The sequence below is a fragment of the Theropithecus gelada genome, chromosome X (genome assembly GCF_003255815.1).
Source record: "Theropithecus gelada isolate Dixy chromosome X, Tgel_1.0, whole genome shotgun sequence".
NCBI lineage: Eukaryota > Metazoa > Chordata > Mammalia > Primates > Cercopithecidae > Theropithecus > Theropithecus gelada.
In genome coordinates this window covers 43224983-43244020 of record NC_037689.1, presented here as the reverse complement: position 1 = coordinate 43244020, position 19038 = coordinate 43224983, and the positions used below count along the sequence as shown (strand labels likewise).

General features: G+C 35.3%; 1 protein-coding gene across 5 annotated transcripts in view; it reads right to left on the bottom strand.

Moving 5' to 3' along the window:
• Positions 1-19038, bottom strand: part of CNKSR2 (connector enhancer of kinase suppressor of Ras 2) — a 301612-nt gene that overhangs the window by 188214 nt on the left and 94360 nt on the right. For all 5 annotated transcript variants that reach the window (XM_025373440.1, XM_025373441.1, XM_025373442.1 and 2 more), the window contains exon 5: positions 3234-3275. In XM_025373440.1, the coding sequence (XP_025229225.1) occupies positions 3234-3275 (42 nt within the window). The remainder of the gene's footprint in view (positions 1-3233; positions 3276-19038) is intronic.

Here is a 19038-nt window from a genome sequence, read left to right as displayed (position 1 = left end):
CGGTGGCTCATGCCTGTAATCCCAGCACTTTGGGAGGCCGAGGTGTGTGGGTCACGAGGTCAGGAGATCCAGATCATACTGGCTAACAGGGTGAAACCCTGTCTCTACTAAAAAATACAAAAAAATTAGCCGGGCGTGGTGGCGGGCACCTGTAGTCCCAGCTACTCGGGAGGTTGAGGCAGGAGAATGGCGTGAACCTGGGAGATGGAACTCGCAGTGAGCCGAGATCATGCCACTGTACTCCAGCCTGGGTGTATAAGCTCCAGCTTGAGCAAGACTGTCTCAAAAAAAAGAAACCCAACCAACAACAACAAAAAACCTAAATAATGAGATATAACCTAAATAAATAAATAAATACTAGAAAGAGGACTACCAGATTATAAAGCTCTGTCTAGAAAATTTACTTATTTATTTTCTCCTAGCAACAATCATTCATGAAAGATATTAATATCCCCATTTTACATAATTAGAACAAACTCTCAAGAACATCACTTGATTCAGCTCACCGAGATAGAAAACGGTAGAATTAGGATTCAGACACAGGTTTTTAGACTCAAAGTTATTTCTTCTACACTATAGAGATCTGGAAAGATACTTGTTCTAGAAATTTTCTTTAGCATCATATACTAAGTGGTACTGTATACTATTTTATTATTCCAAAAAATTAACTATTCTTGTGAGAAAAGTAATATACAAGTATACATACAACCTTTTAGTAAAGGCTGGGTAATCTTTGTATAAAACGGTCAGGATGGGAAGTAGAAGAATAACATGAAAAGACAAGTGCTTTCTGAGACGAACTGATTTGGTTAATGCCATTCACTGTTGCCATCATCATCAGACAGGATTTTTAAATTCTCACTAGCTGGAATGCAAAATTGCCAAGGTAAACATACGGCATTCATTTCTAAACTCCTTCAGTACTATTTACGCTGTTACTTATTTCTAATAGCAAGTAGCCCAGAATCTGACTTTTAAGAAAGATAAGTCAATATGAGTCAATTATTAGGAATTTATTTAAGAAACTAAAAATTACTTATTATTTTAAAATTATTTAAAATTAAAAATAGTGATTAAGAACTTTTAAAATTTGGCTATTACTTATTATGGTTTTTATTTAATAAAATTTCAATCATCATTTTATAACCCCAAAGAGATTTTTCCTTAGTCTAATTAATTAAAATGATATTTAAGGTCTTTAGTACAAGAGAAATCCCACAGTATTTCTTTCATCATTTAAATTTATTTCTGTTATTCCGTCATATGGTGGAATCTGAAATTTCCTCAGAAATAAAATTTCATATTTTTTACAGTTCTCTAGAGATTCTTTTTCTATAAATTATTTACATGTCCTTTGTTGATATCTGAATATTGATCACAAATGTGCATTTGTAACTGGAACTATTCCTCCACAGAAAAGGCTACATCAACAGATGTAAAAATATATACCATACATAAATTAATTGAGAAAAACAAGGCAAAAAGAAATCATGTATATAAATTAGAGCCAAGAATGAAGCTAAATACAAAACAAATACCATGAGATGCACTTGTCCATTATGAGCCACAAATTTTAATCTTAAGTTCGTAGCAGCCAATGCATAAAGAAAAGTACAGCTCTTTTTGGTACTAACGTCAGGGAGAGATTACTCCTGAGAAATCTGATAAAGAAAAAAATGTTAACACACACTGACCTCAATAACAGCCTTGAAGTAAACACAATGAAGAACCCACAGCAGTGTACCAAAGTCGAATTCAGTAAATTCAATACTTCAGAAAGAACAGTCATTGTCACAGAAAATTCAACGCCAAAGAAACAGTCACTCACAGAAAATAAAATGTAGGTGGGAAAGGCTCTGTGCATGCTCCTTAGTTATTGACAAAATAGGCACAGCTAGACAGTAGCCCTGGGTTTCATGGGAAAAAAGATAGTACAATTTGTAAAGCCTCAGGGAACTAGAATTGGTAGCAACTGCCAGATCTGGAAAGGGCATGGGCTTTGGTATGAGATTCTGTGTTCAAACTGAATAGTTGAACAACTTAATATTTGTGACCCTTAGTTCCACCATCTGCAAAAGTAGGATTAAATGAGAGAATACACTTATAGAAACTAAGCTAATACTTGAAATATGTAGGCCCTAAATAAATATTAGTGTCTTTCTATTCTCCAGGCCCTACAGGTAGATCGACATGAGGGAGTTGTAATTATTTTCCCTCTTGGACTAATAAGGAGAAAAATACATTAATTATCCACTCCTGAGACTATTCTTATAAACCACAAAGGGCATCCCTACTGCACAATGAGGGGGAGAGGATTAGCAGAGGATTATTCAGTACCATTTCTATAGTAGATAACAAAAAAGGAATAGGGATGCTGTACCGCTGATATTCTGATTTCCCTCCATACATACATTCAGACGTTTTAAAAGTATATACTTTTCTAAATACAAAATAGTATTCTTTTATAAATATTCAAACATTTCAGAAACATAAAACTTATAAACTGATATTAGGAATAAATGAGGCAAATGTCCTTTTACAGACATATGAATCTTCACCGCCTAGTACCTGGCAGATGCAGAAATGACATGATTTCACACACACCAGAGGTGAAGAAGTTATTAGGACAAACCAGCATTGATCAAGAAATGCATTTACAAATAAAAGTGGCCAACTGTTCATTAAGAAGACAGGAGATGGCCTTTCAACAAAGTAAAATGTATCCATAGCCCATTTCTAGTAATAAAATATATGTAAAGTCATTAACTGATTCAAAAATATTGCCATATTACCATTTGAAAGGTTGTCTGGTAAGTATAGAATTGGAGCAAAGGAAATTTGATTTTTTTAATAAAGTATTCCATCCAAATGATGATAGAGATTAATTACCCATTATAGAACAGAATACCTTTCTCTGATCTTTTTTTTGTAATAGATGAACAGTAAAAGAAATTCTCATTTCAAATTCTCCTTGCTCTACATTATTAATTTTTTATTACATTCCAACCTTGCTACATATTACAATTTAAAAATATTGTATCTTTTTTTCCTATTAGGTACAATAGAATGGTTATAACTAACGTAATTTGTTATGCTTTGATTCTTTTGTAGATTTCCTATAAAAATACACTTAACTGATATGGTCAGTAGATTTTTTTCTTATGGTTCACTTCTTCTAGTTGATCAAGGAAATATTCTCTAATAAAGATTAAAATAAATCCAAGTGTACTCACCACGTGAAGAATTTTATTCTCTGTTTCATATACAGTACAATCCTGAAAAAAAGAACCATACACATTAGATTCAAAATACCAAGCATTCTTTTAAAATATTTTCTTAGAAATTACACTATAATTTTAAAAGTCTTAACAATTCAAGCAAAAATAATAGGAAAAATCTGGGATGCTATATACCAAAATATTAATAATGGTTAGCTCTGATGGTCACTAACAGAGGATATCCTTATTTTTGCTTAACTGTATATTCTAATTTTACTACCTTTAAATGCATACTAAAAGACAATATACATTAAGTAGACTTTTAAAAACAAATATTGAAAAAATATTGTAATCATTTTCCATCTAAGCTTTTACACGTGATAAATGTATTTTGTTGAAATGTCCCTAACATTTCAAATACTAATTTATTATCGATTAGAACATTAAAAAACACACTAACATTTATTTCAATAGTCCTATCAAAATCTCAAATAATTTTATATTTTTAACTATTGCAAGCTATTAAATATACTTTACAGTACACATTTAAAATTAATACATCTACTAATAATAATTACCCAGTTCATAGTTCTCACCTAAATTTAAGTCCCAGGAATTACAAAAAATTCTTTCAAAAGCCACCATGGTCTTTTTTTTTTAACCTGCAGTTACTGGATATACAATAAGCAGCAATACAACAAACTGATCTTTGCTTAGAGACAATGTTTCTATGGCACAGTTTCCTCACGAAATTTATAAAACGGGCATATTGGTAACAACCCAATAAAACTGTTGTAAGAATTAAGTGACAAAATGAGATAAATCAATAGAATCTGACATACATTAAGTGATAAATACATTTTAACCATGTATTAGTGTCACTATTTTAGTTTTTTTTTTTTTTTTGGAGACAGAGTTTTGCTCTTGTTGCCCAGACTGGAGTGCAATGGCGCAATCTCGGTTCACAGCAACCTCTGCCTCCTGGGTTCAAGCGATTCTCCTGCCTCAGCCTCCCGAGTAGCTGGGATTACAGGCACGTGCCACTATGCCCCGCTAATTTTGTGTATTTTTAGTAGAGACAGGGTTTCTCCATGTTGGTCAGGCTGGTCTCAAACTCCCAACCTTAGGTGATCGGCCCGACTCGGCCTCCCAAAGTGCTGGGATTATAGGCGTGAGCCACCGCGCCTGGCCATCACTATTTTAACTTTAAAAAACTAACTTTACTTCAAAAAATAAAATTATTATTTGGCTAATTTTGAAGAAGCAAACCCACCCATTTCCACAGTACTGAATATTTTAAGAAATGATATTCCTTTTTCCCGAATTTAATTTTAACAAAAAGGAATGTTGTTCAACACAATTTTTGATAATGCAACTTCACCACAATGCCTTGTCAGAAGAAATACATACTCAGATCAGGGGCAAAGGTTTAAAAATAAAACTTAAGTATATTTTACAAATTCAAAGAAATACTTAAGATTTGGGTCTTGTCTTTCTGAAGGACTCATATGCCAAAGGAGAGATAATCTGGGAAAAGTTGGTAAGTTGCCCAGTTTCTGCATGCTGCTTCTATAGCTTGCTTCAGCTGCAATGTATGATAATTCCATTATTTGTCTACCTTCCAGAATCAGAGGGTATGACTAAACATTCAAAGGGATTCTCTTCAAGGAAAAAAGTAAATATGATCTGAATGTATACTCTAGCAGTGGATAATAATCATACAGAAAGTAACTATTTCAAGTATCTTTAAAATATAAAAATTTACTAGCACATTCCTAGTGTGATCCAACAAAAAGAACTGTTAAAATAATCTTAAACTGTTTTCAGTAATCATATGATGTTAGATGGTAGTGTTGTGATTATTGTCATGCAGAATCTGTTGTGTGTGCTTTGTAAGATGAATAACTGAACAATTATATGACTGCCATTCTATCACTCCAGTGTCATTGTTAAGTATTTTTAGCATGGGATAAAGCTGACACATATATAAGATTGAAGAAGTTAAATAACATGCTGGCGACTCTTGAAGTATTATCTATGTACATACATATATATATGTATGCATGTATTTCTTAGCTCTGCAACCTGAAAAGGCATAGGAACAATGACCTAGCTAGTAATGATACACTTCCCAGAGTTTATGGTCTGAAAACCACATTTCCCAGGCTTTCTTGGAAAATGGCTGATTTGAGATCTGGAATAGGAAATGTACAAGATGAGCTTGGATTATACTGTGATACAAGACAGAAGGAAGTTATCAAAGACTACTAGGAGTAGTGTATCAAGACTACTACTACACAGGAGTTGACTCTTGTGTTAGTAGGACTCAGGACTCAACAGGAAAAGATTCCCCCTGGCCAAACATGAAACAATCTGAGCATCTAAAAGGATAATAACTGCAATGTATGGAAACACAATAAATAGTATTAAATATATGTTTGATGCTATATTAATATTACATTTTAAATATGCTACCTATATCTAAATATAGTTAGTAATATTTAAATAATGTTGAATATATTAATTAGACAATATAAAATAGACATATTTTTTGCCTTGATTCAGCAAATATTAATCAACCGTACTAGGGATAAAAGGATGAATAAAATATGGCCCCTGGCTTTAAGAGAAGGGCTGTTCAGGGAGATAGGAATTCACACAAATAAGTTAAAACACAGAATTTAAAAGTACTCATGCTGTTTTAAGTGTTTTTAACTTCAGAAGTATAAATGATACACAATTACACAAATCAATAGATAAAAGGCAAATTATTTAAAATTTCAAGATATTAATATATTTTTATTAAAATTCAACAGGAAATCAAATTCAACGTATAGTATACTGGATTGTACTATACATTGCTCTAGTCAAATTTCAAACTTTTTAAAAAGTTCTACTAGCTGCGGGTTAGTGACAGAAAGGATGACATCTGTGATCCTAGATTTAAGATTATTTGAAGAACAAAATATTGGTGCACACTCAACTATTTTGACATGACCCTGAAAGACAAAGTTTAAGGGAGATATATGAGGTGATTGAGGTGGTCAAGTTTTTCTACCAGTCCAAAAAAACGCCACATATAAATATTAAAATTAAGAACTTGTTATTTAAAATAAACAAAACTAAATGATTGTAAAATGAATTTAAATACATTTTAAATAATGTTTTTGATAAGTTTGCAGCACTTATGTATGTAAAGTTAAGTTTAAATCTGCATTAAGAGATTTGGGATACTCTTGATTAGTGTAACAAAGGCACAATTATGGGAGCTAGAGGAGCAGAGGAGGAAGAAACTAAACTCTGTGTGAAAACAAATCAAGAAAGGTGGCTTTTAACTGGGTCTTGGAAACAGTGGGTCTTCAGAAAGAGAAAATAATGGCATCATTGCAAAAGCAATCAATGTAATCTACACTCAGTTAAGTTAAGTAATTTTCAGATTTTACTTCTGCATTAAGAATCATTTGAGGGGTGGGTTAAAATGCAGATTCCCAGAAGTACAGATCTAGTTGATTCAGAGTGAGGCCTCCAAGATGATATTTATAAAGATGGTATTTTAAGAAACACTTGATCTATTTTATAGGATTACCATGTGATACAGGAACACCAAAGTTATCCCAAAATTATCAAATATATAGAATTCATAAACTGGTAACCTTTTTATAACATTATCTGCCAGCTCACTCCAAATAGTTCTCAGATCCACAGAATTGTATGTTTGATTACACTTTCCCCCAATTCATTGATTATTTTTTCCTATTAAACTTATTTCTTTCTTCAATAGCTTACTATGTTGAACAGTTGCTTCTACTTGTCTGTATCTCTATCTTCTTTCAGCAAGGTCGGCTTGTCAGTTGTTGAAACCCAGAGGCTTTCCACAAAGGGTGAGGATGCAGCATATTAAAAATAGAAGCCAGGCACAGTGGCTCATGCCTGTAATCCCAGCACTTTGGGAGGCCTAGGTGGGCGGATCGCTTAAGGCTAGGAGTTCAAGACTAGCTTGGCCAACATGGTGAAATCCCACCTCTACTAAAAATACAAAAATTAGCTGGGTGTGGTGGCACATGCCTGTAATCCCAGCTACTCGGAAGGCTGAGGTAGGAGAATCGCTTGAACCTGAGAGGTAGAGGTTGCAGTGAGCCAAGATCGCACCACTGCACTCCAGCCTGGGTGACAGAGCGAGACTCTGCCTCAAAACATAAAAAAGAACAACAAAACCAGAGAGAGTGCATATTAACCTGCTACTTTATATTAGGGAGAAGAATAGAAACTAAATGACTATGTTATATTTTGTTAAGCTGTAATTTTATGGCATTCATTTTATCATGCTAAATATTTAAACAGCTCTAGGTACTTTGGGAGGTTTATTTATTAGTAAGTTATTTTACCTCCATCAACAGGTGATTTTAAAATACTTGCTTCTAAAGTATGGGTTTTATTAATACTTGGGGCCAAATCCTTTCCCAAAAGATATCTCAAGTTTTAAAGAGAAAATAGCATTGCATATGGATAAATCTATACTTTACAAACCTATTCATGCCGTGGAAAGGTACACCTCTGACATTCTAGTTATTTTTAGGTTAGAATTAAATTTAGATTTTAAAGACTGGGTTTACAGCCACGATACTATATACTCCCAGGAATTCTCTCCAGTAGCTCAAGCTTTTATTGTACATGCAAAAAAAAAAAATTTCATTTCTTCTTTATCCTTTTCCATATAATGCTTCTACAAACTATGTGATGCATTTACATGAGCCAAATTCCTAATGAGAAAATATTCATAAAAATGAGGTGTGTTTCTTGAATTTTGATCACTAAGTATGCACAGAAACATCCTCCCACAGATGAGCTATACACCCACACAGGATCATAATGTTATCCTTTCTGTGAAACAATGATGCAATTGCTATAGTGAGCAGAATAACAGAACAATTTTTACTCCTACATATTGCCACTGATGTTCCATACTTTGTCAACAAGTTTTAAGCACCTGGTGGGTCACAATACTCAGAACAAGTAATATTTCTCATCAACTGTATATTATAATCATAAGAACAGTGCATATGTTATTAATAGTAAATATATGAAGAGAGATAGTGAAAGGAAATAGTGTATATCTCTAATAATACCATTATATTTCATGAAATTTTATAAATGCCATAAATTTCCATGTCTTATTTTTGTGTATATATTGTATTCTTTTACAAATAATATAAAATATTGTTTTACTTAGAAGTAATATATAAATAATCCATCTATGTAAACCTTTGATAATGGTACTTTCATACTCAACACTTCAACATATTCTATTATTATCAAAATGCCTTTACATGCCTAAGGGGCTAATTTAAGCAATGAGTATTATACTTTTCCTTTCTTTTATTTTCTCCTCCCTCCCAGACTTCCTCTCTTCCTTCCTCCCTTCCTTGCATTCATTTATTTATTGAAGTCACAATTCAGTTCACCAACATGTTTTTTGTCATCTCCTAAATGCAATTCAGTTCCAGATACTATTATGTGATGACGGATAAATTACCCTTGGTATTTGGCCATCGTGATTTCATTAATTAGGAGGGGAGAAAACATTCAAATACAAATAAAAGGTAGACAAAATAAATTCTAACAAAAGATCCCATTAAAAAGGAGATAAATTCTGATAATCCTGGATTAACTATGTGGGGGAAATGATATTTTACCTGGCCCTAAATGGCTTTCAAATCTGGAATTTGAAGGTTTAGGGAGAAAGAACATTTCAAACTGTGTGAACACACTGAACAAATGCACAGTCAATAAGAAGTAAGCAGACTGATTTGGTTAAAATTTAAGCTACGTGGGGAAAATGCAGTGGGAAAGAAAGCAGAGAAAATAATACGGGGCATATTATGGAGAACTACCAAAGCTAGGTTGAAGAAAATTTTTGTTTTTGTTTTAAAAGAAAAGCAATTTCAATTTTTCTGTAACAATTTAATTTCCATTTTGAATCTCCTTCAAAAACTTAACTCAGTCAGTTTATAATTTCTCTTGACTTTCCTTGGGGAAGAGTTGAAGTCAAGGCAGTCTACCTAATATAATAGTTGATTATACACAGCAATATGAGTTGTGAGTGAGGGTTGAGAGGTCTGTGGAGATTAAATGTTCTTGTCCAGCTAACAACTCCCACAGCCATCTCTTGTTCCGTTCTTCATAGTCCCTTAGGAGTAATTTTTGTGCCATATCTCAGTTATGGGAATCTCTGCAAAGCTGTGTATCTTCCTAGACATACTAAAGTGGATGTTTTATCTGTAGAAAGGGTGGAGGAGTGTGAACTTTGTTCTGATACAAGGGGGTGTTCACAGATAATTGAATATGAGAAGTATGTGATTAAATTTATGTTTCATGAAAATGATTAGAAGAAGCTAGGAATTTGGAAGGGAGATAAACTGGAGGCAGGAAGATCAGTTGGAATATTCTTTCATTAGGAAATGCGATATGTAATCAGGGCCTGAACTGAGGTTATGATAGTGGAAGGGAGATGAAAATAAGTGGATGCCATGAAGATAAGATTTGAAAAAATTAGGTAACTGATTGATCAGATACAAAGAATAATGGGTGGGGGAGAGGGACAGAGCAAGATGGCAGAATAGAAGCCTCCACAGATTATCCCTCCAGCCCCCAACAAGGACACCGATTTAACAATTATCCCCACAGAAAAAAAACCTTTTCCATAAGAACCAAAAATCAGGTGAGTACTCACAATACCTAGTTTTAACTTCGTATCATTGAAAGAGGCACTGAAGAGGTAGGAAAAACAGTCTTCAATTGCCAGTGCCCCCTTTCCCCTGAACCCGGGCAACAGCTGCCTGGTGATGAGAGTTTCTATGCACAGGGGAGAAAGAAAGCCAGTAATTCTGAGGCATTAAACTCAGCGCTGACCTTGTTATAGTAGAAAACAAAACTGAACCAAATTCAGCTGATGTTCACCCATGGAGGGAGCATTTAAACAAGTCCTAACCAGAGGGGAATCAATCACCAATCCCAGTGATCTGAACTTGAGTTTCCACAAGCTTTGCCACCATGTGCTACAGTGATGTGGGGCCCCAAATAAACAGCAAAAGCAGTCTAGGCCACAAGGAGAGCAACTCTTAGGCAAGTCCTAGTGCTGAGCTGGGCCCAAAGACAGTGGACTGAGGGGGCGGCACACAACTTACTGACATACCAGCTGGGATGGCTAAAGGAGCACTGGCATTAACCCTCCCCTAACCCCAGGTTGCATAGCTTGTGGCTCCAAAGAAGGCCCCTTCCTTTCCCTTGAGGAGAGGAGATGGAAGAGTGGGGAAGACTTTGTTTGCATCTTGGGATACCAGCTCAGCCACAGCAGGATAGGGTACCAGTCAGAGTCCTGAGGCCCCCTTTCCAGGCCCTAGATCCTGACAGACATTTCTAGAAACACTCTGGGTCAAAAGGGAACCTGTTGCCTTAAGGGGAAGGACCCAGTCCAGGCAGCATGCATCACCTGCTAACTGAAATGCCCTTGAGTCCTGAATAACTAGCAGCAGTGATATCCATCCATGACAATAAATTGGAAAATCATAGGCAAATTCCTAGACACATACAACCTGCCAAAATTTAACCATGAAGAAATCTAAAACCTGAGGAGGCCAATAACAAGCAATGAGATCGAAGCCATAATAAAAAATATCCCAGGCCAGGTGCGATGGCTCACGCCTGTAATCCCAGCACTTTGGGAGGCAGAGATGGGCGGATCATGAGGTCAGGAGCTCAAGACCATCCTGGCTAACATGGTGAAACCCCATCTCTACTAAAAATACAAAAAATTAGCTGGGCGTGGTGGCAGGCGCCTGTAGTCCCAGCTACTAGGGAGGCTGAGGCAGGAGAACGGCGTGAACCCTAGAGGTGGAGCTTGCAGTGAGCCAAGATCGTACCACTGCACTCTAGCCTGGGAGACAGAGTGAGACTCCATCTCAAAAAACATAAGATAAAAAATAAAAATAAAAAAATAAAAAGTCTCCCAAAAAGGAAAGCTGGGGACATAATGGCTTCATTGCTGAATTCTACCAAACATTAAAGAAGAACTAATACCAATCCTACTCAATCTACACCAAAAAACAGAGGGGGAGGAGGGAACATTCAAACTCATTCTACAAGGCCAGTATTACCCTGGTACCAAAGCCAGACAAAGACATACCAAAGAAAGAAAACTACAGGCCAATATCTGATGAATATTTATGTAAAAATCCTCAACAAAATACGAGCAAACCAAATTCCACAATATATTAATAAGGTCATTCATCATGACCTTATTAATCATCATTCAAATGACCAAGCATCATTTATTCCTGGGTTGCAAGGATGGTTCAACATACAAAAATCAAACAGTGTGATACATCATACCTAAAGAAGGATGGACAAAACCACAGGATCATTTCAATTGATGCTGAAAAAGAATTTGATACAATTCAACATCCCTTCATAATAAAAATCCTCAAAAGACTGGATATAGAGCCAGGCGCGGTGGCTCACGCCTGTAATCTAAGCACTTTGGGAGGCCAAGGTGGGGGGATCACAAGGTCAGGAGATCGAGACCATCCTGGCTAACACTGGTGAAACTCCATCTTTACTAAAAAATTAGCCAGGCGTGGTGGCACACGCCTGTAGTCCCAGCTACTCGGGAGGCTGAGACAGGAGAATCGCCTGAGCCCAGGAGGCAGAGGTTGCAGTGAGCTGAGATCGCATCACCGTACTCCAACCTGGGTGACAGAGTGAGACTCTGTCTCCAAAAACAAAAACAAAAACAAAAAAAAACTGAGTATAGAAGGAACATACCTCAACATAATAAAAGCCATGTATGATAGACTCACAGCTAGTATCATACTAAATTAGGAAAAACTGAAAGCCTTTCTTCTATGATCTGGAACACAAGGATGCCCACTTTCACCACTGCTATTCAACATAGTACTGGAAGTCCTAGTCAGAGCAATTAGGCAACAGAAATAAATAAAGTGTATCCAAATTGGAAAGGAAGAAGTCAAATTACCATTCCTTGCAGATGATAATGATCTTAAATTAGGGAAAATCTAAAGACTCCAGGAAAAAACTATTAGAGTTGATGATGAATTTTAGTAAAGTTGCAGGATATAAAATCAACATACAAAAATCAGTAGCATTTCTACATGCCAACAGTGAACAATTTGAAAAAGAAAACAAAAATAATCCTATTTTCAATAGCTACAAATAAAATTAAATATCTAGAAATTAACATAAAGAAGTGAAAGATCTCTGTAATGGAAACTATAAAACACTGATAAAGAAATGGAAGAAACCACCCAAAAAATGAAAAGATATTGCATGTTCTTAGATTAATCAATATTGTTAAAATGTCCACACTACCTAAGCAATCTACAGATTCAATGCAATTGCTATCAAAATACCAATGACATTCTGCACAGAAATAGAAAAAATAGAAAAAAAATTCTAAAATTTATATGGAACCACAAAAGAATAGCCAAAGTTATCCTAAGCAAAAAGAACACAACTAAAGGAATCACAACACCTGACTTCAAATTATACTACTGAGATAGAGTATCTAAAACAGCATGGTACTGGCATAAAAACAGACACAGAGTCCAGTAAAACAGAGTATACAACCCAGAAACAAATCCACACACCTACAGTGAACACATTTTCAACAAAGGTGCCAAGGACATACACTGTGGAAAGTATGGTGCTGGGAAAACTGAATATCCATGGGCATAAGAATGAAACTAGACCTGTATCTTCTGTCATATACAAAATTCAAATAAAAATGGATTAAAGATTTAAATCTGAGACCTCAACCTATGAAACTACTGCCAGAAAGCATTGCGGAAGCTCTCCATGACATTGGTCTTTGGAAAGATTTCTTGAGTATTACCCCAAAATCACATGCAACCAAAGCAAAAATGGACAAATGGGATCATATCAAGTTAAAAAGCTTCTGCACAGCAAAGGAAACAATCAACAAAGTGAAGAGACAAGCCACAACATGGGAGAAAATATTTGCAAACTACCCATCTGACAAGCAATTGATAACCAGAATATGTAAGGAGCTCAAACAATGCTATAGAAAAAAATCTAATAATCTGCTTAAAATATGGGCAAAAGATTTGAATAGACAGTTTTCAAAAGAAGACATACAAATGGCCATCAGGCATATGAAAAGTATTCAACATCATTGATCATCAAAAAATTGTAAAGCGAAACTAAAATGACATAGCATCTTACCCCAGATAAAATGGCTTATATCCAAAAGGCAATAACAAATGCTGGTGAGGATGTGGAGAAAAGGGAACCTCATACACTGTTGGTGGGAAGGTACATTAATACAATCATGATGGAGTACAGTTTGGAGGTTCCTTAAAAAACTAAAAATACAGCTGCCACATACAGCAATCCAACTTCTGGGTATATACCCCAAGAAAAGGAAATCAGGATATTAAAAAGATATCTGCACTCTCATGCTTTTTGCAGCTCTGTTCATGACGGCCAAGATTTTGAAGCAACCTGTGTCTATCAACAGATGAATGGATAAAGAAAATGTAGTACAATGGAGTACTATTCAGCCATTAAAAATGAGATTCAGTCATTTGCAACAGCATCGATGGATCTGGAGATCATCATGTTAAGTGAAACAGGCCAGGCACCTAAAGACAAACATGGCAGGTTCTCACTCATTTGTAGGATCTAAAAATCAAAATAATTGAACTTATGAAGATAGTAGAAGAGAGTAGAAAGATGGTTACCAGAAGCTAGGAAATACAGTAGGGGGGTGGAGGAGAAAGGGGGATGCGTAATGGGTACAAAAAACATACAGTTAGAAAGAATTATAAGATCTAGTATTTGATAGCACAATGGTGTGACTATAGTCAATAATAATTTAATTGTACATTTAAAAATAACTTAAAACATAATTGAATTGTAACATGAAAGACAAATTCTTGAGGGGATGCATACCTCATTTTCCATGATGTGATTATGAATGCATTGTATGCCTGCATCAAAACATCTCATGTATTCCATAATATATATGCTTACTATGTATCCACAAAAAATTCAAATATGCAAATTAATAAACAAGAAATAATGGAGAAGGGAAAGTTAAACATTACTCTAAGTGTTCAAGCCTAAGAAAATGGATGGATGAATGGTACAGTAGAGATGGAGAAAGGAAATTGAGGAGATTAAAACGATTTTATTTTGTGCACATAAAATTAGAAGTGGCTAAAAACAGAATGTGTTACATACAATTGTATAGCAAGCATTTGATAAAACTGAATTAGAATGGAAATAGAGCCAGATCTTGGAGATACTGACATTGAAGGGATAGTTAAAGCTACAAGAAAACAACAATGATGACTTCACCAGAAGAGAGTATGTATGGTGAGAAGACAGCTGAGGATAAAACCTCAGACAATGCTTGTTTAGGAGCCAGAGGAAGAATTAATCCCATGGCCAGGATTAAATGAAGAAAGTGATATTATTACAGAGATAAGAAAAGAGTTTTGGAAAGGGAGAAGGGAAAAACAGTGTCTAATTTAAGAGTCTGAGAAAAATGACAGCAAGAAGCTTTAAAAATCAGTTTTAATTTAATAATGGAGATGGGGTAGTTGAAAAAGACAATGTGAGGAGTTTAGATGTACAAGTAACAGTACTAATATAAACTGTTCTTCTAAGAAATGTTTCAAGGTAGGAAAGGAACCATAAGCATAGTTTTTTGAGAAGCAGGGTCAAAGTGATTAAAAAAAGAAGATAGGCAGTTTAGCATTTATCATGATATGGTTAATTTACAAAAATCCAGAGAAGCACATTTATATAACTCAGCCGATGTAAAGACTTTAAATGCAAAGAATATATAAGTATGCTCTATATAACATGATTCTTGTCATTTTTGTTGGGAGACTGTATTAGGAGATGGAAGATCTAGTATTATATACACACCAAGCAGAGCGTATCATTAGAGGAGTTGACATGAGAAATTTGAAGAAAGGAGAATAGCTAACTGAAGTGTGATACCAAAGGCAAAAACAAATGAATCAAGAATATATCTAATACTTTCCATCTTCTTAAAACAGTATAATAAATGTGGCAAATTTATCAATCAGGGGCAAGGAGGTACAAATCTGGTGAAGCTTAAGGATAGTCGGGCGTGGTGGCTCATGCCTGTAATCCCAGCACTCTGGGAGGCCGAGGCAGGTGAATCACTTGAGGTCAGAAGTTCAAGACCAGCTTGGCCAACATGGTGAAACCCCGTCTCTACTAAAAATACAAAAACTAGCTGGGTGTGGTGGTGCACACGTGTAATCCCAGCTACTTGGGAGGCTGAGGCAGGAGAATCGCTTGAACCCAGGAGGCTGGTGTTGCAGTGAGCTGAGATCGTGACATTGTACTCCAGCCTGGTGGACAAGAGCAAAATTCCATCTCAAATAAAAAAAAAAAAAAGGATGAGGATGAAGAATATTGTCAGGAGTAGAAAATGTTGAGAGGAGCTGCTTATTCCTCAGAGGAAAAATATACTATGATATAGTATTGGCCACAATTAATGAGCTGGAGAACAACAAAAGCAAATTTTGTTTTGTTAAAAGAAAACTAACACAGGAACAGAAAACCAAATACCACATGTTTTTACTTTAAGTGGGAGCTAAATGATGAGAACACATGGACACATAGAGGGGAACAACAGAAACTGGGGCTTACTGGAGGGTGGAGGGTGGGAAGAGGGAGAGGAGAAGAAAAAATAACTAATGGGTACTAAGCTTAATATCTGGGTGATGAAATAATCTGTACAACAAACCCCCATGACACATACACTATGTGACAAACCTGAACTTGTACCCCTGAGCTTAAAAGTTAAAAAGAAAGCAAAACTTCAGTTTTTCACCAGTTTTAAGTCATTTTATAGTCTTTTACATTAAAAAAAAGTTTCTAACAACTTTTCCACAGGGGAGAGGGACTATTCCATTTTTAGTAACAAGCTAGAACAATCCTCATCCATTTACCACTTATTGTCAGTCTGATTACTTTTACAGATTTCTGCCTTACAGCATCCCAACTTAAGTACTGACAGATGACAACTTCATCAAGATGCATACATATAGCAATGGTCTAGAACAGCACTGTCCAATAAACCTTTCTGAGATAACAAAAATGTTCTTTGTCTATTCTGTTCAATTTGATACATGGCTACTGAGCACTTGAAATGTGGCTCACGCAAATGAGGAACTGAATTTACTTAATTTTAATTGATTTAAATTTACATTTCAATATCCAAATGCAGCTAGTGGTTACTGTGGTGTTAGATGTAGTGCAGGTCTAGAGAAATATACTACAGTCCACCCAACGGTTACAAAACAGGAAGCCATTTAACAAAAATTCCAAACAAATAACAGTAAAGGCCACATCTGGAAGAAAACATGAAGGGATTCAGCTGTATTAACAAGATGCGTCCCTTATTATTCCTTCAGCAAACAGCAGATTCCAGTCTATTATGAAATCTACAATAGCAGCACAGTACAATAAAACCAATTCTCTTTGTAGAGTTGCCATGAGCATCATAACAATAACAACTCTGTTGAACTGCCTGTGAACATCAAGTGATATGGAAATGTTTTGTAAATTACAAAACATGTAAATGTTAGCTGTTATCATGATCCACACACAAATTTCAAAAGCTGAAATAAGATGACTCCTAAGTTCCCTTCCAAGTGAACAAGGCTCTGACTCCATAATTCTGTACTTGAAGTGTCTCCACACCCACAACTGTAGTAATTTTCCACCTACCACATACACTGATATACTTGTGTCTGCACATTTACAGATTATCATTACCTTTGAAATGCGTTATATGCTTGAATCGCTATAATACATTAATCAGTATCATGATGTATCATACAATGATGTTTAACAAAAAACATCAATGCATCTTGCCTAACTACAAAAGAGTAGCGAAATGTTCTATTCTTGGCATGGCATTTATTGATTATTGACTTCTTACCAATATATTATGCCAAGTTATATGTTATTTTACTTAGTGGTCTAGAGAAAAATATGCACAGACCATCCAAAAGATACAAGGATAGAAAAATACCAAAATAAAATTCCCAAGGGAAGAAGATGCAAAGAGCTCAAAGGGTAGCAGGAAACAAAAATCACATAAATGTGTATATAGTACAATATAAATTGGTAGTCACAGGCAACAAAAGCAAAAATAAACAAGTGGGACTACATCAACCCAAAAAGTTTCTGCACAGCAAAAGAAAGAATCAACAAAATGAAAAGGCAACCTACAGAATGGGAGAAAATATTTGCAAATCATATATCCAATAAGGGGTTAGTATCCAAAATATGTAAGGAACCCACACAACTCAACAACAAAAATAGAAACAAATAACCTGATTAAAAACTGGGCAAAGGACCTGACTAGATGTTTTCTGAAAGACAACATACAAATGACCAATAGGTATATGAAAAAATGTTCAAAATTGCTAATCATCAGAAAAATGCAAATCAAAACCGCAATGAGATATCATCTCACTCCTGTTAGAATGGCTATCATCAAAATGTCAAAAGATAAGAAGTACTGGCAAAAATGTAGAGAAACCATCATTCTCAGCAAACTATCGCAAGAACAGAAAATCAAACACTGCATGTTCTCACTCATAGGTGGGAACTGAACAATGAGATCACTTGGACACAGGAAGGGGAACATCACACACCGGGGCCTATTGTGGGGAGGAGGGAGGGGGAGGGATAGCATTAGGAGATATACCTAACGTAAATGACGAGTTAATGGGTGTAGCACATCAACATGGCACATGTATACATATGTAACAAACCTGCACGTTGTGCACATGTACCCTAGAACTTAAAGTATAATAATAATAATAATAAAATGTTCCCATAAAAAAATGTAGAGAAGAGAATTCTTGTCTGCTGTTGGTGGAAACGTAAATTGGTACAGTCACTATGGAAAATAGTATGGAGGTTTCTCAAAAACGTTAAAAATAGAATGACTGTATTATCTAGCAATCCCATTCTGAGTATATATCCAAAGGAAATAAAATCATTATCTTGAAAAGGTATCTGCTTTCCAATTGCAGCATTACTCACAGTAGCCAAGATACAGAAACAATCTAAGTGTACTACGTAAGATGAATGGATACAGAAAATGTGATACACACACACACACACACACGCACACACAATGGAATATTAATCATCCTTTAAAAAGAAGGATATTCTCCCACTTACAAGAACATGGATGAACCAAGAGGACATCATACTAAATGAAATAAGCCAGACACAGAAAGACAAATACTGCGTGATCTCATTTATATAAGAAATCTAAAAAATGAAGTCAAACTCATAGTAACAGAGAGTAGAATGGTGGTTACAACGGACAGGGTGGGAGGAGATAATGGTCAAAGGGCACAAACTTTCAGTTATAAGATGAATAGTTCTGGAGACCTAATGTACAGTATGGTGACAGTAGTCAATAATAATGTATTGCATACTTGACATTTGCTAAGAGTGTACATTTCAAGTGCTCTTACCTCACACAGACACAAACACATATACAGGTAACTATGTGAGGTGATGAATATGTTAATTAGCTTGTTTGTGGTAATTATTTCACAATGTGTACATACATCAAAGCATCGTGCTGTATATCTTAAATCTGTACAATTTTAATGTGTCAATCATACCTCAATAAAGTTGGAAAAATATAAATTGGTAGCTCTAAAGAGAGACATGGGTAGAGGGTGTTAAGGAAGCAAAGACCACCACCTAG